Source organism: Adiantum capillus-veneris, chromosome 25, assembly GCF_014529385.1.
Source record: "Adiantum capillus-veneris isolate H3 chromosome 25, ASM1452938v2, whole genome shotgun sequence".
In the NCBI taxonomy this organism is placed as follows: domain Eukaryota; kingdom Viridiplantae; phylum Streptophyta; class Polypodiopsida; order Polypodiales; family Pteridaceae; genus Adiantum; species Adiantum capillus-veneris.
In genome coordinates this window covers 90949846-90971295 of record NC_140955.1, presented here as the reverse complement: position 1 = coordinate 90971295, position 21450 = coordinate 90949846, and the positions used below count along the sequence as shown (strand labels likewise).

General features: G+C 46.5%; 1 protein-coding gene across 2 annotated transcripts in view; it reads right to left on the bottom strand.

Moving 5' to 3' along the window:
* The window catches only part of LOC147425270 (uncharacterized), a 122189-nt gene that overhangs the window by 60102 nt on the left and 40637 nt on the right, over window positions 1–21450 (bottom strand). For both annotated transcript variants that reach the window (XM_086500184.1, XM_086500183.1), the window contains one exon: window positions 14420–14671. In XM_086500184.1, the coding sequence (XP_086356310.1) occupies window positions 14420–14665 (246 nt within the window). In that variant the 5' untranslated portion in view covers window positions 14666–14671. The remainder of the gene's footprint in view (window positions 1–14419; window positions 14672–21450) is intronic.

Below are 21450 nucleotides of genomic sequence, written 5' to 3'. Positions count from 1 at the left end.
GGGGGGGGGGGGGGGCTGTCGAGGGTGAAGCTGGGGTGGAGGCTGGGGCAGGGACCTCGTCCTGCTGAAGTGGACCAAATCGGTTCCCCGTGGGAACCCACTGCTATTGGGCAGGCACCTGAGGACCACTGTTATGTCCCGCTCATAGGAGAGGGGATCTAGCCCAGATGCCGTCGGGATGGGCGTCCAGTGTCCGGGCGGACGTAGTGTGAACACGGCCAGTGTGGCCGGCCATTATTATAAAAGGGATGCCCAAGGCCTCATTTGCAGTTATCGACCCCCACTGGCAGAGTGCCAGTGGTTAGCCCGCGAGGCTAGGAGTGCGTGAGGTCACCTCGAGGAGGTATGGCCGGGTGGTATGGGACGCCGGGTCTTACAAAGGGATGCCCAAGGCCTCATTTGCAGTTATCGACCCCCACTGGCAGAGTGCCAGTGGTTAGCCCGCGAGGCTAGGAGTGCGTGAGGTCACCTCGAGGAGGTGTGGCCGGGTGGTATGGGACGCCGGGTCTTACAGGTGCACGCCTAGGTCCTCGAACGCTGGCCCCAACACGGGGGAGCTGTCGGATGGTGGCTATGGTCGGGTGGTTCGTCCGACGCGTATCTGTAGGCGGTCTGTGTAGCCAGGAGATCCTCTCTCCGCGTTCGTTTCATGGTATGAGAGCCGGCTTGGCTACGGAATGGACTGTGTGCACACCTACGGCTTGGTTCGGGTCGTAATTTTCGGTGATTAATTTCTTTTTCTTCTCACAAGCATGTGTACAGGCAAAGAATTGATGTTGTTTTTGCTCATTCTTGATAAAATTCAGGGATTTATAGGTACGATTGCACTCCTAGCCTCGCGGGCTAACCACTGGCACTCTGCCAGTGGGGGTCGATAACTGTAAATGAGGCCTTGGCATCCCTTTTATAATAATGGCGGTTACACTGGCCGTGTTCACACTACGTCCGCCCGGACACTGGACGCCCATCCCGACGGCATCTGGACTAGATCCCCTCTCCTATGAGCGGGACATAACATACTTTCCCCCTTAAGAACCATTGATGTCCTCATCAATGAAGTGGGGATACTGAGCCTTCAAAGCTCTAACAGGTTCCCAAGTTAGCAAACCTTTCAGATTGACCCTTCCATTTAATTAAGTACTCGTCATAAGCCTTTTGATGCGAATGACGGGTATGATGATCTAAAATTGCCTCAGGTTCTCGAGGAATATACTCAGTTTGCATATCTTGCCTTTTTTTTTTCCGATGGGCACAACCTCGGTTTCACCCAATTTTACCTTAAGGCGGGTGACATGAAACACTGGATGTACACTAACATCCGAAGGAAGGGCCAGTTTGTAGGCAACTTGGCCAATTTTCTTTGTGATCAAGAATGGACCACAATATCTAGCTGAAAGCTTATAATGCTTTCCTGTTCGCATAGTCTTGGAATCCTTGGGTATCTTCAGATAGACCCATTGTCCCACATCTAGAGTCCTTGGAGATCTCTTTTGATTAGCATAAGTAGTGACTCGATCACGAGCCATTCTTATACTATCCTTAGCCAATTCGTGCATTTCTTGCATGTCATATAGGAAATCACGAGCTTGGCGTTTCTTGACTTTCTCTAAGCCAATAGCAATTGGGGATTTAGGCTCGAATCCATACATCAGCATGAACGGGCTAAATCCAGTAGCAGAATGCTTGCTACTATTATAGGCAAACTCTAACTGTGGAAAATACCTTTCCCAATCAGATTGCCGGTGAGAGACATAGGCTCTCAACATGTCCTCTAACGTCTGGTTCATCCTCTCAGTTTGTCCGTCGGACTCAGGATGGTCAGAAGACGACATACTCAACTTCGTCTGAAGATGAGCAAAGACATCTCGCTAAAATCGGCCAGTGAACTTAGTATCTCGATCACTGACGATATCTTCTGGAAGACCATCGAGCTTATAAAGCTGATAGACAAATAAAACCGCCAACTCATGGCTTTTTACTGTCGACTTCGTTGGTATAAACTTCGCCATTTTTGTGAGTCTATCGACCACAACCCAAATAGCGTCATTGCCCCGGCTAATATTTGGCAAACCAACGATGAAGTCCATGGAAATACTCTGCCACTTGGCATCGGGGATTTCCAATGGATGTAGCAGGCCAGCTTTCCTAAGGCGCTCTGCCTTATTGACCTGACACTGAGCGCATCTCTTCACATAGCTCTCTATGTAAGAGCACATTCTTGGCCAATAGAAATATCGTTTGACCAAAGCCAAAGTTCTTTGGATGCCTGGGTGCCCAGCGCTAGGAACGTCGTGGCATTCACACAAAATCCTTTTTCGAACCTCATCGATTTCCGGCACGCAGACTATACCAGTTCTGAATAATAGTCCACCTCTAATGGAATACTGTCGTTGTCTCGTCTCTCTGGCACGACTCACTTGGGTCTCCGGACCACCCAAGCCTGTATGCGAGTCATGCCCCGCTTCGACCTCGTTCCATATCTTGCCAAAATGGCCATTAGAACGACATAGCCCTCGGAGAGAGATAGAAATCCGTCGAGATTTCAGCCATAGACAAGGCATTGACCTCAGGAATCTTGCTGAGCGCATCGGCAACTTGATTGTTGGATCCTTTTCTATAACGGATCTCAAAGTCAAACTTTTGCATAAGCTCAACCCATCTAGCCTTCCGGCTTCTGAGATCACGCTGATCACAGATATAGCGCAAGGAATGATGATCTGTCCATGCAACAAACATAGAGCCATACAAGTAGTGCCGCCATTTCCTCAGGGCGTGGACTACGGCGTAAAGCTCCTTTTCATACGTTGGATAACGCATCTCAGCGTCAGAAAGCTTCTTACTTTCAAACGCAACAGGACGTCCATCTTGGTATAATGCCGCACCAATAGCATAATCACTAGCATCTTTTCAACCACAAACAGTTTGCTAGGATCCACAATGTGTAATATTGGCGCAGTAGTCGTCAAGTGCTTTAGTGTCCGAAAGCTCTCGTCGAGACGCTCATTCCAGACAACAGGGGGATTACCTTTACGATGAGGACCTGAAGTCTTCCGCCCTTTCACCCCTCCTTTTAAAAGTTGCGTAAGCGGAGCAGCAACTTTAGAGTAATCCTTGATAAACTTGCGAAAGAATCTAGTAAAGCCTAAAAAGGACTTTACTTGGCGTATATTCTTCAAAATGGGCCAATTTCGCACTTTATCCAATTTTTCAGGGTCGACGCGAATTCCATCGCGAGTAATGATGTGACCCAAGTACAGAAGCTCTTTTTTAAAGAATTCACACTAAGGAGCCTTAGCGTAAAGCTTCTCAGTTCTGAGTACTTCGAGAACAGTGCGTATATGCACTAGGTGCTCAGACAAACTTTGGTTGTAGATCAAGATGTCACCGAGAAATACAACAACGAAGTTGCCTAACAATGGTCTCAGCAGATCATTCATCATCTGCTGAAACGTAGCTGGAGCATTGGTCAAACCAAAAGGCAAGACCAAAAACTCGTAGTTGACCGTAACGCGTATGGAAGCCTGTCTTAGGAATATCTTCCAGTTTGATCCGTAATTGATAATAGCCTGATCGCAGGTCTATCTTCGTAAAATACAACGCTCCATGGAGCCGATCTATCAGATCGTCCATGCGCGGGAGCGGATACTTGTTCTTGTCAGTGAGCTTATTCAACCCCTTGTAATCCACGCAGAAGTGCATAGTGTTATCCTTCTTTCGAGAAAGTAACACTGGCGCCCCCCACGGGGACTTGGTCGAACGAAACCCCTGTCGAGATAATCTTTCAGCTGCTGCTGAATCTTGTCCTCTTCGGTTTTACTAAACCAATAGGGTTGCTTTGAGAAGGGCTGACTACCAGCCACCAACTCAATGCCATGATCGACTCCTCTCGAAGGCGGCAAGCCAGGAGGTAGATATCTCATCAGGAAAAACATCCTTGAAATCAATCATGATTTCTCGGATAAGGTTGGATTCATCGGAATCCCCAAGTTCAACAGAAGAACATGAAACATTTTTACGAAATTCAATGACAGAAGTACCAAGCACTAACGAATCAAACCAAGCAGATGGTACACATTGATAAAAGTTAACATCAGAAGACTTTGTTTCTTTATACATTTCCAAAGCAGTAATAACTAGTATTGCAAAACCATTATTTACAGACTTCTCATTACAAAGCGAGACAGATACATGAGGCATATCCTGCTTAAAAAAAACAAGAGAGTGATGTACATAGTCTATATACAATGAGTTTTGTTTATCATAAAACCATGGAATTCCTAAAATAACATCTGCTCTGTCCAGGCGCATGATGTGGAAATCCAGGTTCTCTTTGTAATCAGCTAGCTCGAGCGACAAGTCTGAAACCATCCGATTCCATACATCCGTATCCACGCCACGAGCCATCTTTACGCGATACTCATGTTCACTGTCCCGTGTCCGCAAGCTCAGTTTCTGCATCAATTTTGCATCCACAAAATTGTTTGAGCTTCCATTATCAAGGAGTACGGTCATGTCGTGACCATTGATCTTCCCGGGGAAACGGAGAAGATCGTGCTTATCAAACACTTTGGTGCTAAAAGTACAATTAGTGCATGAACTGTGCGCTAAATGATGGATTTTAACTTGAATAACATCAGAGTTACCTGAGATCTCGCGAATCTGAACCGAAGGACGACCTTGCGGTTTCTTTGTCTTCTTCTTTGGGTAATCTTTGATTTGGTGACCCGTCTGGCCACATCTAAAGCAAGCCCCCTTCTTCACTGCATCAGGCACTGAAGCATTTTTGGCTTTCTTCTTCTCTTGAGAAGATCTCGGCGGTGATTTGGACTTATGCTGGAATCGGGGTCGCTTCCTCGAAGCGCCCTCACTGGATTGATGGTCTGCAATTCTTTTCTTCTCATAGTTTGCTCCATTTATCAAATGGACCGTCCTGGCCTTTGCCACTGCATCCTCGACGTCAGTCGGTGCTTTGTCCTTGATTAAGGCCGAACGGTAATCCTCATGCAATCCCAGCAGGTAAATGTGCACAGCGTGCGTAGAATCCACCTTGCAAAAGATGAGCGCCTCCTTGAAAGCTGTCGTATACTTATCAAAAGGCAGAGTTTTCATTGAAAGACTCTGCAGTTTGGCATAGGCTTTCAAAGGATCCATTTTGGCGAAATCCCTCTTGAATTTCACACAAAAGTCAGCCCACGTCGTAGGCTTCTCTATCATGTCGCGCTACCAGGTAAGCGCCTTATTGCGCAGATAGAGAGGAATCGTCTGAATCCTCCGTTCATCATGCTCCCCATGGAGATCAAAGTATGTGGTCCACTGGTGCAGCCAGTTAGTTACGGCCAGTTCCGTACACTCCTTCTCTTCACTTGAGAAATTTGTAGTTTTGTACGGAATTGTGACAATCGGACCACCCTGTGAACGCCCAAAAGCAGCAATCTGCGTCTGCAATTGCTGGAGATGGGTTTCGCTCTCGAAAATGCGCGCAGTCGTCGACTGAGCCGTATTTTCTAAAGCAGTAAGCCGGGAACTAAGCCCTTGCACGACCCCTTCGAGAGAGTCCAAGCGAAGGTTCATATGAACCTTCGTATTTTCCAGAGCGGTAACACGCTGGTCGAAACTGTGGAAAGTACTTGTAATCCATGTGTAGAGAGCATGCGTGAATGGAATTTGAACATTACCTGGCGCGTCGTCACACTGCACATCTGAGCTGGAGGAATCCATGGCAAAGTGCGTGAAAAACTGAAAATTTCAACTGGGCCTTTTTTGCACTTTTCGTTCACGAAAAGTTGAAGTTTGAGGAGGTCTACGCGTCGGCGTAAGCGTCTGAAGGCGAGCAAGTGATGGCGGGAGCGCAGGAGCACGAGCAGGTGAGAGAGAGCAAACTCGAGAGAGGAGCAGGAGAGCCTAAAAAATGAAGTCCTCTGTAACTTACAAGTCTCTGTAAGTGAGTTTTAATAAAACTTAGGTTTCAGACTTATTATTAAAAAAAGTCCACACTTAAAAGGGCCTGGCCACTTTAAATTAAAAGGCCCACTTAATAGAATGAAAAAAAAACAAGGCAGCCTGTTATAACAACGCAAGGCTCAGAGCGTGAAAAAAAATCCAACGAACTGCCAGCGTTGCCGAACACGTGGAGAGGGAAAAATTGGGTGCTGGAGCGTGTGTTCGCTTGTGGCCAGCACAGGAAAGGAGCGCCAGTTTGGAGCCAGCGCTGCACAACTTTTCCACGCCAACAGCCAGCCCTTACTTTGCAGTCGCTCCCTCTCTGAGCATCCAGGAAAGCTCTCCCCACACACAGTAGATGGAGAGAGGTCTCTCTCTCTCTCTCTCTCTCTCTCTCTCTCTCTCTCTCTCTCTGCTTCGCAAAGAGAGATTAGAGAAAATAGGTATTGCATGCTGAAATTTCCTGCAAATTAGTCTAATTTTCTGATTTTCGTTGAAAATCGGGTCACCTTGAGGAGGTGAGACCGGGTGGTATGGGACGCCGGGTCTTACAGGTGCACGCCTACGTCCTCGGACGCTGGCCCCAACACGGGGGAGCTGCCGGATGGTGGCTATGGTCGAGTGGTTCGTCCGACGCGTATCTGTAGGCGGTCTGTGTAGCCGGAAGATCCTCTCTCCGCGTTCGTTTCAACCACTCTTAGTACCAAGCTATCGTTGTGGCCCTTGCCGTCGTCGACCACTAACCTGCTGCCAACCCTCCTCCGCTGGAGCCCCAGGCTCAGAGGGTGGCTCTGCGTGTGTGCTGTGTGTCTCTGCCCGCTGCTGCTGGCCAGCCCTTGAAGGCTAAGGCTGGGACTGGGGCTGGGGCTGGGCCTAAGGTGTAGGTCGGGGCCTCCTCCGTGGACAGGCCTTCGCAAGATGGCCCATCTGTCGACAAATGAAGCACAAATGAAGCAGGGTCAAAACCATGTCTCCACTGTCGAAAGTGGGCTCGAACTGCTCGGATGGTCAAAGGGCTCGTGGCGATGACCTTGAACGCCATCTCGAAGGTCTCAAACTCGATCTGATAGTAACCTCGTCCGAGGAACTCGACGTCCAAGATCTTGCCCACCTCTGCAAGAAGGCAGGCCTGGAGAAGGTCTCGCAACTCTCCTTTGCTAGGTCTGGTGTAACACACTTGCACACTCAAGTTAAGAATTAATCGCGACACCACCAAATAACCACTTCAAAACAATTCACAGATCACAATAGATTTGCACTGGCCCAACGGAGTTCCGTGCCTAGAGATATTGGCCCCAAAGACTGACGCCCCTTTCGGTATTTCTTATGTATTAAATCAACGTCAAAGTACAAAGAGCGGATAGGGTTTCACTCTCAGACTCTGCATCCAGATGCTCTGCAGAGTGAGCCCTAAACCGTGTATATAAAGATTACAAGGGATGCCCAAAAGCAGAGCCCCAAAAGCTTTCAGTTCAAAAGCAGTTTCTCTCTCTCTTTAAATGAGAGCAAAATAAAGCAAAGCGTAGCCCAAAAGCTGAGATTTGCGTCGCTCAAAAAAAAAAAAGATTTTTTTTTTCCAACCTCCGTAATTTCCGGAAATATCCGTACATTGCAACCGCGTGGCATGGCCGCCTGCTTTTAGGGTTTCCGGCCATTTTAGGGTTTCAGCCAGCAGTTAGGATTAGGGTTTCTGCAAAATTAGGGTTTCTGGCAGAAATTAGGGTTTGCAAGAATTTTAAGGTTTCTGGCAGAAATTAGGGTTTCTGTTGTCAGTAGCCACGTCATCACTTTGTGACATACCCCCCTCTTGAAAGCATTGTAATCGACCGCGATTACGCCAGCAAATCGACAAAAGCCATAAACCGTCTTAGTAGACACTGACTGTTAGTACCTACGTACTAGGAACACACATCTAGCACATGTACCAAATCGACAATCACATCACACGACATCTCAAGTCATCACTAGACATCACAGGACATCACATGACATTCAACATTCATTTGGATCTTAGACCATGATTTATCGGCAATGTAGCTAGCAATCACATCTAGGTCCAATCGCGACCTCATTGATGTCCGATTGACTAACCCCTATTGCAACCATGTCTATTCGAGATCAATCATACCAAAATGCTGCAGTCATTTCGTCTATCAGTTCCTGCACTCACAAGAAGTCAAGAACAAATCAGTATCATAATCAGGAATTCCATTTCATAAAGTCATCGAGCAGAATACTGTCAGCTCTCAATATCCCTAAAGCTCAAAGAGACATCAGTGACTTTAGTATCAAAATCAAGGCATCTGTTGACAAAGGAGCGGAGTAACTCCCCTCTTGTGGATCCCACTGCACCAGATCTTCGGCCAAGCTGAATTCTGGGTTCCGTTTGGAGTAGACTATGCTAAACCAAAGCATCGAGGTAAAGTTTCACAATCCGAGGAGTATCTGCTAGGTCCTCCTCCTCCATCCACTTAGCATCAAATGCAGGAAAGTTCTTGAACTTAACCAAGAACCGCCTTCGGACTTTACCTCTCTTCGTATCGTTATGTGCCAAAATCTGTTCAGGAACAAGGATCTCCTCGTTTTCTTCCACTTCGGGTTGCTCATCAGGCTCCCCATCATCAGGCACATCACCCTTAAAAGATAAGAGACCCACATGGAATGCATTGTGAATCCTCCAAGTATCTGGCAGTTTCAATCGGAAGGAGACATCATTTATCTTTTCAGTAATCTGGAAAGGTCCGTAGTATCGCATACTAAGCGCTGGAAAAAGCCTCTACTTTCCCTTTTTCTTTCTTAGGCGTGCCTTCTCAAAACATAAGAGCACCCAATCATCCTCCTTCAATTTCAAGTCGCGACGATGGCAATCCGCTGCCTTTTTCGGTCGTTCTTGAGACTTCTGCAAAGTCTCGCAAACATTGGCAAAAGCCGTATCCAAATCTCACGAATATTCGTCCGCTTCAAATATCTAATCTTTCGTGCTCAGGAAGGATGGAACCTTCGCAGCACTTTCAACAATCTCAAATGGCGTCTTCCCCGTCAAAGAGTGTATCTTGTTATTGTAGGCAAATTCCACCAAAGGTAAGTTCTTTTCCCATTGAGTCTTTTGATCTGAGATACAAGACTTCAATAAATCTAAAACCACTGAATTGGCAATCTGAGATTGCCAGTCAGTCTACAAGTGGAACGATGACGAGAACTGCAACCACGTGCCAATATTCTCCCAAATTGCCTTCCAAAACAAACTCATAAAGTTGGGGTCTCTATGGGAGACAATCATCTCAGACGTGCCATGTAATCGGAAAATCATCGTGATGTTGTCAGGAGATAAAAAATGAAATCCATTGCAATACTTTCCCAGGGGTGGGTGGGTATGGGTAAAGGCTGTAACAATCCATGTGCCTTATGCCTGTCAAACTTGACCTTCTGACATACTGCGCACAAACTCTTCCACATTCTTTTTGAGTCTCGGCCAAAAGAAGTATCTCTCTACCCCTTTCATGGTGGTAGCAATGCCGCAGTGACCCGTAAAAAGGTGGACAGTGGCATTCAGTCATAACCTTTTCCCTCCGGCTGTGTAATGCATAACATGGTTTTTCTCATCAAGTAGCCTTCCCGAAGGGAGTATCCTGCTACTGTCTCCCCATCCCGCATCCGTGTGAAAATATCTGCAAAATATGTATCTGTGGCATATTGGTCGACCATATCCTCAAAGCTCCTATGATGTATCACGGAAAAAGCTAGAACTAGCGGCTTGTGAGACAAAGCATCTGCCACCACATTCGTCTGTCCCTGCACATGGACAATCTGGAAGTGAAATTGTGACAAGATGTTCATCCACCGCATCTGCTTTTTCGAAAGCTGCTTTTGTGACAAGAAGTAGCGCAAACTCTGATGGTCTGTAAAGACAGTAAAATCCGCTCCGAGTAGGTAATGCCGCCACTGAGTAAGAGCATGGATAACCGCCAAAAGCTCTTTCTTATAAATCTGTGCTGTCATCTCCGGCCCACAGAACAATCGGCTCTCGTAAGCAATGACATGACCTTCTTGCATCAAGACCGCACCAAGACTACGACCACAAGCATCACAATATACTTCAAATGACTTCTGCAATTCCGGCAAAGTCAAATCTGGTCCTATAGTCAATTTCTTGTTCAATGTCTGAAAGGCAGTCACCTTTGTGGATCTCCACGAGAAAGGGACTCCTTTCTGTATCAAGATATGCAAAGGGGAAGCAACCTGTGCAAACTTCCGTACGAACCACCTGTAGTACTAACACATTCTTCAAATCGGGCCAATCATGTATAGTCTCTATCTTGGCCGAATCCACTTGCACTCCTGCTGCCGAGACAAAGTGTCCCAAAAAGTCTCTGAAGCAGATGATCTCTGTGTTCTGCCTCATTCTTGGAGAAACAATGATATCATCAAAGTTCTGCTTTTCTATCTGCCTTTTCTGACACGTTCCTCACCTGCTCTCGAACTCTCAGGCCTGTCGTCGTCTTTATTATTCTATTCTTTCTGTGCCTTTTTGGGGCACTTCGCGGAGATATGTCCATGTTCCCCGCATCCAAAGCACTTCCCCTCTCTGACGAAGCGAGCTCTCTCCTCAGGAGTAAGCTTGGGTCGTGCATCCTTTTTCTCTAGATTGTCCTTTTTCTTTCTACTTTCATTCCAAGAAGTCTGTTCGGCTCGTTGTGTCATGGCCTCATCTATAGGGTAGGTCAGTCTGCCAGAGTGAATGGCAAAACCCCACTTCGCATGACTCATCAACTCCTGAATAGAAGCTGACTTCTGTTCCAAGCAGTGATCTCGGATCTCTGTAGGCAGACCCAAGGTAAACCGCTCAATCTGTTCTCTAAACGAGATCTTCTTGAATGAAGAGGCAGGTAGAAAAGAGCTCCAGAATCTTTCACAGTAAGCATTGATTGCATCTTTCTTGGTCATCCGAAGACGGTTCCAAGCAGCTCGTATATCTCGTTCATATTCTTGCGTCAACCAAGAAGAAATAAAAAACTTCTTAAATTTCAGCCATTTAACTGGCGCAGTCTTGTTTGAAAGAAGCGTGGACCACCAAGTACGAGCATTCCCCTTAGAGTAAGACGCAGCTCTCCGAATCTTGGAGTGCTCTGAATAGCGTCCTCCTGCGAAAGTGATGTCAGACTGTTGTATAAAAGACAAAGCCTTCGAAGCATTTGAGTGTCCTCAAAAAGTATCAAACTTGATCGAGTGGCCACCTTCCTTAAACTCTCGGACTTTCTTGCTTTTATCTTCGAGAAAGTCATACTGGTTGGCTTTGTAAAAATTCTTCTCGTTCGCATAAAAGTTTCCGTCATCGGAACCTGAGCTGTCTGTAGACGAGTCCTCAGGAGAACTGTCAGTCTCTCAGCGAGATTTAGCCTTCTTTGCCTTTTTCTTGCCCTTTTCGAAGCTTTGTTTCTTGCTTCGCTTTTTACCTTTTCTCTCTTCTTCGCTCGAATCTGAAGTGCTAGAAGAACTGTCAGAAGAAGAAGAAGAACTAGAACTGGGTACTCCTTCAAATCGAAAACGCTTCTTTTGTTTCTTTGCCTTGTCTAATGTCGATTGACGACCCAAACATCCCGGGAAGTCAGTGCCTTCCTTCTGCTTTTTTGCCGTGCTTTTTGGCTTTCTTTTGCGCGTCAAAAAGCTGAGCAACTCGTGCATCAACCACCTCTTGTAATTCCTTCTCTAAATACTGTTTGTGATCAGAAGGTTTCTTGAAAGCGGGTTTCAGGGGTGGTGTAGTGGTTTTCTGCCACTGCGTATGCACTTCCTGAAAAGAAGTCTCGCTCATATATTTTGCCAATTTCGGATCCTTTGCAAAACTGAGCATCATCTTTGTTGCATCGCCGATCAATTTACGACGCTTCATCTCTCTTTGCTCCGCCTAAGTAGGCCGAGGCGGGCCATACTCTCTGCCGGAATCTTCGTTGTGATCCCTGCCCGCATCTCCAGATGCAAAGGGAGTCGACTGATCCTTAAGTGAAGCCATAGGTGCCGCGGAAAAAAAAATGGGGATCGGATTTCTCGTAGAAGAGAAATCGGCCGTGCTCTAATACCACTGTAACAGACTTGGACACTCCAAGTCAAGAAGCAATCGCAACAGCACCAAATAACCACTTCAAACAATTCACAGATCACAATAGATTTGCACTGGCCCGGCGGAGTTCCGTGCCTAGAGATATTGACCCCAAAGACTGGCGCCCCTTTCGGTATTTCTTTATGTATTAAATCAATGTCAAAGTACAAAGAGCGGATAGGGTTTCACTCTCAGACTCTGCGTCCAGATGGTCTGCAGAGTGAGCCCTAAACCGTGTATATAAAGATTACAAGGGATGCCCAAAAGCAAAGCCCCAAAAGTTTTCAGTTCAAAAGCAGTTTCTCTCTCTCTCTCAATGAGAGCAAAATAAAGAAAAGCGTAGCCCAAGAGCTGGGATTTGCGGCTCTAAAAAAAAAAATGGCCGCCTACTTTTAGGGTTTTCAGCCATTTTAGGGTTTCAATCAGCAGTTAGGATTAGGGTTTCCAAAAATTAGGGTTTCTGCTGTCGGTAGCCATCACTTTGTGACATCTGGTGCCGAGAATCTTGCAGATGACGGAGGCCGCCTAGAGGCGTTCCACCTCTGCTCGCTTGCTCTGTCAGTGAAAGAGCAAGTCGGATGGGCTCTGCAAGGTCGGGCGAGGGGGCTTCTAAGGAGTCCCTCTGGGGCGGAGCACGAGCCTCCAGTGCAAGCACCATGTCTATGAGGGAAGCAAGTGAAGCTGTCTGAACCGAAGTATCTATCAAGGCCATTCAAAATAGCCAATCCATGTTCTGTGACCATCTCAATCAGATATCTCCCATACTCTGTAAATTCTTCAGCATCCTCTAAGGTCCTGAAGAGCCTCATTTCTCTCGAGTCTAGCTCTCTCAACATCTCCTTGGAAGTGTCAAAGAAAGATGCCTGATGACATGCTGTCCTAGGATTGAAATCCCCAAGTAGGATAACATCTCCATTACTCGAGAACTCCCAAATATCCTCACCTAATATCATGTATGGTGACTGCTCCTTAGGAAAAGCATAATGAGATGTGCTAGGAGGGAAGTAACATATATCAATGTAGAGAGCCCTGCTCCGCTCCAACTCTGACCCACATATAGCAGGCATTCTCGTCTCTGCAAACCACCTGGATGATAGGGTGTAAATCCTCCCTAAATAACACTACTACTCCTCCTGATCCTCTGCTGTTGTGCTCATTACGAGCCACTTGTCTGCATGTGATCTCCCATCTATATCCAGCCACCCTCGGAAGTGTGCTCTCTGGGCTCTGATGCGTCTCTGAATAGAAAATGATGTCCCTCCCTCTAAAGGAATCCTCAAAGGCTTCAACATCCAATCATAACGAGCCGTTGCAATTCCCTACCGCAAACTTTAGGTTGGTCCCATAGGTTGCGCACCGTCATGCGGTGTGTTTGTCAAGTACTATCACTTTGCCTCCTCTATAGAAAGAGAGTTTTCCCTTCTCTCTGGCAGCCAGGATCTCGGGCATGCATTCTTTCATATGTGCTAGTTGAGACAACGTAAGATCATCTCCCAAGAAAATCCGTGCTTGCTTTAGTGTAGGCCTCTTTTTAAAGAAGTCCTTCCTCTCTTCTATGGTAGCGAAACGAAAGAGAGAGAGAGAGAGAGAGAGAGAGAGAGAGAGAGAGAGAGAGAGAGAGAGAGAGAGAGAGAAAGAAAATAAAGGGGCCATGCTGCCCATGGCGACCATAGAGGTGCACCCCCCATGGGGGTGGCAGTGGCACCACAGATATAGAATAAGTGCCCCCAACCCTTGCCTATATAGCAGATGAGGGCTGGGTCGGGCAATGTCCACCAATAAACCCAGCAACCCATAAATATGGGAAAACCTATGAGAATAGGATAAATGGGTGCGGGTGCAGGACCAAAAATTCGGCGGCCAAACCAAAAGTGTCCACGGCCAGAACTAGATGTAGCCTAAATTTGAATGCAGTGGATCGCAAGCCCGGGAGACACACTAGCCGTACAAGCATTCCTAAGATCATCATGAAGCAACAGAGGTGGTGTAACTCTTAACACAACCTCAATAGAGTATGGACAATTTCCTGAAAAGTAAATCAGCAAGCATGCCAATCTGACCCTCATGGATTATTGAAAATAGCTCCATAATCAAGATATTCATTTCATGCTACGATGTTACAAATAAGTCTCAAAGTCAAATCTACAAAGGGAAGAAGACATCGGTTGGCTATACAAGCACTTTGAATGGTTGCAAAGAAATGCACTTACTCATAATCTAGTATGGCATCACCAATTCAAGCAGCATATTAGTGCAACAATATAGTGTTAATTCTTGAAACAAGACTTCTTATATTTACATGCAGGTAACAAATTTGGCACCCTCTAACAACAACCACTAGGAAAACTTTAAAACGTGTAAACGTTCAGTTGGTATGCTTACAGCTGCCGATTGGCTACTACATGGTGATAAAAGGTTGGAATTAACATCTGAATTGTTATACCAAGATGATATTCCATTCACCATCCCTACACCTAAGCTGATACCATCTTTCATTTTTAATCGGCCAAGTGTGACACAAGGGTTATATACTCCATTGTCATCCGCTCCTCTGCTCCTCTTGGCACTGAGGACTAAAAGGATAAGAATAGAAACCATGGACATTTTGCAGGAAGAGAACAAGGGCATCAGAACCTGCAAACATAGCAACATAGAAAAGAATTATAAGATCCAAGGCACATACAAAGAATCATTTCTATATTCAAAAGCATATGATTCAAAGCAGTTAAATCAAGAACACTTGCATATAGTTCTTATTTTGTCTTTCTTGTTTGCATTTGTTTTGGCTCGAATGTGGAGTACAAGGTGTATAACGAGGTGTCCAAGAAAGATATCTGGCTATAAACTTGACATTCTACTGTAGGGGCAGCAAAGGGAGACCTTTCAGATACTTTTGGAGGGGAGATCTTGGCGAGGAAGGGGGGCTGAAAACAGCCCACAAGGGTGCCTTCTTCTGAGCCTCCTGGATCTGAGGGATAGAGCCCTTCTATAGTGCTGGGCAGCCCCTAGCAATATGGGTGTCCTGCTTTTTGTGAGGCCCAAACATAGGGCAGCTGGGGTTTGGAGAGAGGGGAGAGAGAGATCACAGGCAAAGAGAGGAGCGATTTTTGCTCTATTGAAAGAGAGGGCCGGCTGCTTTTTATGTAATGATAGGATTTCAATTCAATGAAAGTTGAACTTTTCAAAGTCAAATGGACCTACAAAGCTTATTATTATTTAGTCTAATGCTATAACCGTAGAGGCCCCATGTGCCAACTAAAAAGAGCAGACTTAGAACAGGCTTTAGCACTGCAACACATCTGAACAGAAAGAGAGACGGAATCCACATAATAGACATGGAATGGCAGAGTTTCACTCCCAAATGCATTAGCCCCAAACCCTGGCGCCCCTTTTTGTATTTCTTTTATATTGCTCTTGAAAAAGGTAACGACTAACAAGGAGAGTTACTCTGCAATCTGCAACTGCTAAATCTCCCAGAGAGCTCCCCTGAGGTGCATATTAAAGGCCCGAAGCCCTGAAAAGTATCAAATGCAAAGGCTGGCACTGAAAAGCTGTTCTGCATTCCACGTCAGCATGCACGATTGCCGCGCAAATTACGGAAGTTCACATAGTCAGCTACCACATCATTAGTTCATCAGTAATTGCTTTAGCAGGCCTTATAATGCCACATCATCACTTGGTGACATACCCCGTCCCCCCCCCCCCCCCCCCCCCCGAAGGAAGGCTAATTGCCCACAATTACACTTGCAAAATTCAATCCGATTCTTTAGTAGACACTGCCTTCATGCATACATGTTAATGACCATCATTACTAGATAGCACATTCTCTAGCATGTATTACACCATACAATTCCACAATCAGATTTCTATCCAATTATCTCATCCGCATCAAAACTTTTGACATTCCGGCGTAGCAATATTAGCCATCCCAGAATTAGAATTCTTTCGATTGGGAGGTATCGCTCGCTGCTGCTGCTGCTTCGCTCGCCATCGCCAAAGCCCCCCACCCCGCCGCCGTGCTTCCACCTGCTTCCTCTCATCCCCCTCTACCCTCGCCCCTACCCTCTCGCAGCTGGCTTCCCTAGATCCCGCAAACCGCAACCCCCCCCCCCCCCCCCCCCCCCCCCCCCCCCCCCTCCCTTCTATCTTTAGCCTCTGCAACCTCTTCGCGGTTGGTGGTTTTCTTTTGTTTTGGTGGCCATCACACCAGTAGGAAAACACCTACCCCAACTTCCTTGTAGCTCACACAGATGGAGGCTCGTGCTCCGTCCCAAAGGGACTCACATGAAGCCCACTTGCTCGACCCCACTGAGCCCACCATCCGACTTGCTTTGTCGCCAGTGGAGCAAGCGAGCCTTGTAGCAGAGGTGGAGCGCCTCCAGAACACCTCTGTTATCTACAAGATCATTGGCAGTCGACCCAGCGAAGGCGAGGTACACGACCTCCTCCACGCTCGCCTCCTAGCAAAGGTGGAAAAGATCATCGACACAGCTTCTCGAGCGAGGATATTATCAGATCGAGATTGAGACTCCTGAGATGGCTCCCACTAGTCATCCGAGCGGTCAGGGCTCATTTCCGACAGTGGCGCCATGGTTTTGACCTAGCTTCCAATGTTCTTGTCGAGGAAGCAGACCATCTCGGTTTACTTCCCTGGCCTGAAGAGAGAGTATCTCTCGCTTCATTCCAGGATTGGTTCCAAGATCGGAACAGTCTTGGAGACCCCGCGCACGGCAGCTTCAATTTGTTGCCAAGGTAGCAAGTATTCCTACAGTACGTGTTGTGGTACGAGACACTCTCTCTCCCGAAGGTGGTCTTTTTACCTAGGGTGAGTGGTGGGTGGCTACGCCAAAAGGTGGATATCCGGGACTCTCGAACCAATGCTTCATTTGTAGATTGATGGGCCACTTAGCGAAGGCCTGCTCTCGCAGGACATCTCGACCCGTAGCGCAAGCAGGCTTTGCACAGCAAACAGGTACCCAGGACCATAGTCACAGGGGACGCCCTTTTTCGGGCTTCTCATCCCCACTTTTCCGTCCCCACTTGCCGTCCCGCCCTCTTTCTTACACTAAAAATCCATTTGAGCCCCGTCCCTCGTCCCTCGTCCCCCGTTCCCCGTCCCGGAATGCGTCCGACTATGCCCAGGACACACACTAGCACTTCGTCAGAGGCCAATGACCCACCAGCTGATGGTTGGAAGCAGGTGCACGGCCGCCATCGGCAGGGGAGGACTCGCCCCCCCCCCCCCCCCCCCCCAATGGCCGACCTCTTGCACCAGCAACATTGGGTTCCCACAAGGAACCGGTTCGACCCTTTGCAGCAGGATCCCCCTAAGGAGTCTCCCTCCACTTCAACTTCACGGCAGCCAGCCCCCCCTCCCTCTTCCCCCCTTTCCCCCGATGCACCCTTAGCCTCATTACCCGATCCCGTACTCCCTCTCTAACACAGGGGACTAAACATTCATCTGCAGCTTGTCGCTCACTAGGTAGTGCTTTCGCTACAAGCCGAATGGCTTGAGAGGGACAACCCTACTTGAGGACGCCACTTCTGGTACACGTCTCTCCTTTTGCAGAAGTCCCTCGTGGGCTGACCAGTTTTGATGTTTGCCGACGGTGGGAGTTCTATGACTACAACTTCACCGTTTCCTTGGTGACCCATTTTTGAAGAGGGATTCTTTGGAAAAGATTATTCAAAAGCCCTTCTTAGCAGTTCTTTCTTTTATGTACAAGGTTGCCCGACCTAGAGGCACCTAGCTTCCGAGTTCGTGTCCTCTTTCTAGCAGCCAGAGGCACGAAGGCTTTTGATACAATAATCCGTTTCTCCTTCCCGTTGTGTGGTAGAGATCACATAGAGTGGACCTTGCACTCAGTTCTTTACTCGCTCTAGGTCCAACCTCTAGAGTTCTCACACCACACAGGGAACCTGGGGCTCACCTGGGGTGACAGATTTGATACAGACACTTTGGCCTCTAGCCTCAGTGTGATGCCACCGGATGCAGCAAGATGTTGGCACATTGTGGTTCACTTTTTTGCAGACACTCAGAGACCTCCTTGCTATGTATTTGTACATGAGGATTCTTGGATAGAGGATGTAGCCCTACGGACTGCACGCTCTGCTTGGACCTGGGTGGGACAGTCACTTCAGACGCCTATCTAGAGGTCGCTCGGATGCGGATTACCCCCCATCCAAGCCGGCTTCGAAGATAGCGAGGTTGGTGTTGTTGCAACATCAGTCTTTTCTCACTGATCCCATGAGGATAGTCTCATAGAATGTGCAGGGTTTAGGGGGGGCCAGTTTCAGCATCAGAGGGGTCGCTTGCGTCAGGAGCTACAGAGATGACTTGTCGAGAGTATGATTGATATTCTTATGCTTCAAGAGCACCATTTGTGGGAGAGCTTGTTGGGGTGGTAAAGCCCAATGTGCCGCGCCTAAGTGTTGGGCGGCCGGAGACTATCGAGAACTAACACTAACCATTCATTCTACATAAAAGAATAAAGACTCATAACCCTAACACTATTGTGTTTTGGAGTCCACCCAAACCTGTGTCTCCTCTCTTCTCCATTGCTGCACACACACACGCTCTCCCACGAGCTCTTCAACTGGTATCAGAGCTCAGGGATTGGGAGCATCATTGGAGCTCAACGGGGAGGCAAGCGGAGAAGCAGCAAAAACTGCAGCACGTTTTTGCAGATCTATTTTGGCCTACCAAAACGTCTTCATTTAAGCCGATTCCCGCGATTCCTGACCGGTTTTTCGTCCTCTTTAACTTTGTAGAAGAAAGTTTTTTCAAAATCTTCACCAAATTTAAGATACGTCACTCAGACTGCCTGTGGGTCGTGAAGTAGAAGCTGCAGATTTTTTACAGATCTGTTTTGATCTGTAAAAACAGCTTATTTCAAGTCCATTCCCGCGATCCCCAACCGTTTTTGCGTGGTCTACAACTTTGCAGAAGAAAGTTTCTGCAAATTTTGCATAGTTTGAGAGATATTCAGTTCAGACAGCAGGGTGGTCTACCCTCATCGGTTCTTTTGCGTACAGGTTTTCGTTGCAGACTCTTTCTGCAATGTTTGTCACATGCATATTTGATGTAAGGTCTTGAGGGTCTGTTATATCAGACAAACTGCCGCAACGGTTACAGAAAAGGGTTTCTGTGGTTGATGTAAGATCTTATGCGGTTTATGTATTGTGATGGAAATATGCAAAGCTTGTTGTTGAGGGTCGTGGTAAGGTTTTATTGAGCTGGGGGATTTTTCAAATGTGGAGATACTTTCGGTGATACAGGTTTTGGAGCGAGCCCCCGACATCCCCATAGTTTCGGCATCGACATGGGATGTATGTTTATGCGGTTAGTGTAGTATTGGTGTGCATCTGCTGACCCGCCATTGTTGGCATTGCTGTCATCTTTATGCGTATGCCTTTGACAGTGTTCAGTTGGTCAGAGACACTCTTCTAGAGTTGGAGACATTGACAGTGACAGTTCTTTGAGATTTTATCTTGCCGGTTTAGCCACTTTTATCAGCATTTCAGTCATTGTAAACATTTGTTTTGGGTTCAGAAGTCAGTTTTGCAGGAAAGATTGCTAAAATTTTTCAAGTTTTCTATCATCTTCTTTAATGGAGCGGATCTATCACTTTTGTCCCTTGTCGAGTGATGGCTTTATCATCGGAGAACTTTTTGTTCAACATTGAGAAGTTAGATGGCACTAACTTTCCATTTTGGAAGGAACAAATTTACAATGTCTTAGTACAAAAGAAGCAGATCCGGCCGATAAAGATGAAAGGGATAAAACCTGAGGATACGGATGAGTATGATTGGCAGGAGTTGGATGAGCTTGCCAGGTCCATCATCATGCTGACTTTGTCAAAGAATGTGTACTTCAATGTGAACATGGAAAAGACTAGTTATGAGCTGTGGAAGAAGTTATGTGACCTGTATGAGAAGCAAAGTGCAGCATCACAGGTTTATTGGCTGAAAAAGTTAGTTGACTTGAAGATGGATGAGGGCACACCCATGTGCAACCATCTCAATGAGTTCAACACAATTTTCAGTCAGCTTTCGGCGCAGGGAGTCAATTTTGACAATTCGGTCAAAGCAATGTTCTTGCTAGTTACGCTGCCAAAAAGTTGGGATACTTTTCGCACAGCCATAAGTAACTCAGCACCTCCTGATGGTTTAACATGTGCTGACGTTGAGGGCAGTTTGCTTACTGAAGAGGTTAGCAGGAAGAATCTTGATACTTCTCTTGGTACTAGCAATACTCTCGTTGTTTGTGGTCGATCACAAGAAAAGGGCAAGCAGAATCAGAGAGGAAAATCTCGTAGCAAATCACGTGGCCAAAAAGACATTGAGTGCTATCATTGTCACAAAAAGGATCGTATGAAGAAAGACTGTCGAAAGTGGAAACAAGAGAAAGGTAAAGACAAGAAGTCGGAAGAAGACAAGACTAAAGAAAGCAGTATAAAGATTGAAGAGATCAACAATGTTTTTGTTGAAGATTCTGATGGAGATATTTATCTCACATCTGCCATGGATTCAGCATTTTTGGTTGCTACTGATGACTATTTACAGGATTGGGTTATTGACTCAGGTGCATCGTTTCATGTGACTCCTCACAAAGAGTGGTTCAGTACATATGATGCAGCCTGTAAAGGTCGTGTTCGTGATTTTGCTTGCGACATAGTTGGTGTCGGCGATGTGTAGCTGAAATTTCAGAATGGTTCTTCATTCATGCTCAAGAATGTGAGACATGTGCCAAAGCTTACCAAAAGCTTGATTAGTACAGGACGATGACGCGGGATATTACTGCACATTTGGTGATAGTTCATGGAAGATCACCAAAGGTTCTTTAGTGGTAGCACATGGTTCAAAGTCTGGGACTTTGTACATGCTACATGTATCCAATGTTAAAAACCATGTAATTTGTGTAACCGAGCAGCCAAGTGTTTCTTTGTGGCATCGCTGGTTAGGACATATGTCTCAAAAGGGAATGAAAATCTTATCTCATTTTGGTTATGTGCTTGGCTTCAATTTCTTAGACTTTTCAGTTTGTGAGCATTGTCTTTATGGTAAACAAACACAATCACCACACAAAAGAGAAAGCACTCGAAAAAGTGAGCCATTAGAGTTAGTGCATAGTGATGTCTGTGGACCTATGCCTAACATATCCATGGGAGGTTCATTGTACTTTGTTACATTCATTGATGACTTCTCAAGGAAAGTGTAGGTATATCCTCTCAGGAAGAAGGATGAAGTTCTTTCAAAATTTCACAGTTTTGTGGCATTAGTGGAGAATCAGTCTGGCAAGAAAGTAAAGTGCTTGAGGTCAGACAATGGTGGTGAGTATGTCACTAAAGCCTTTCAGAATTTTTGTGATTCCACAGGCATCAAAAGAGAGTCAACTGCTCCATATAACCCTC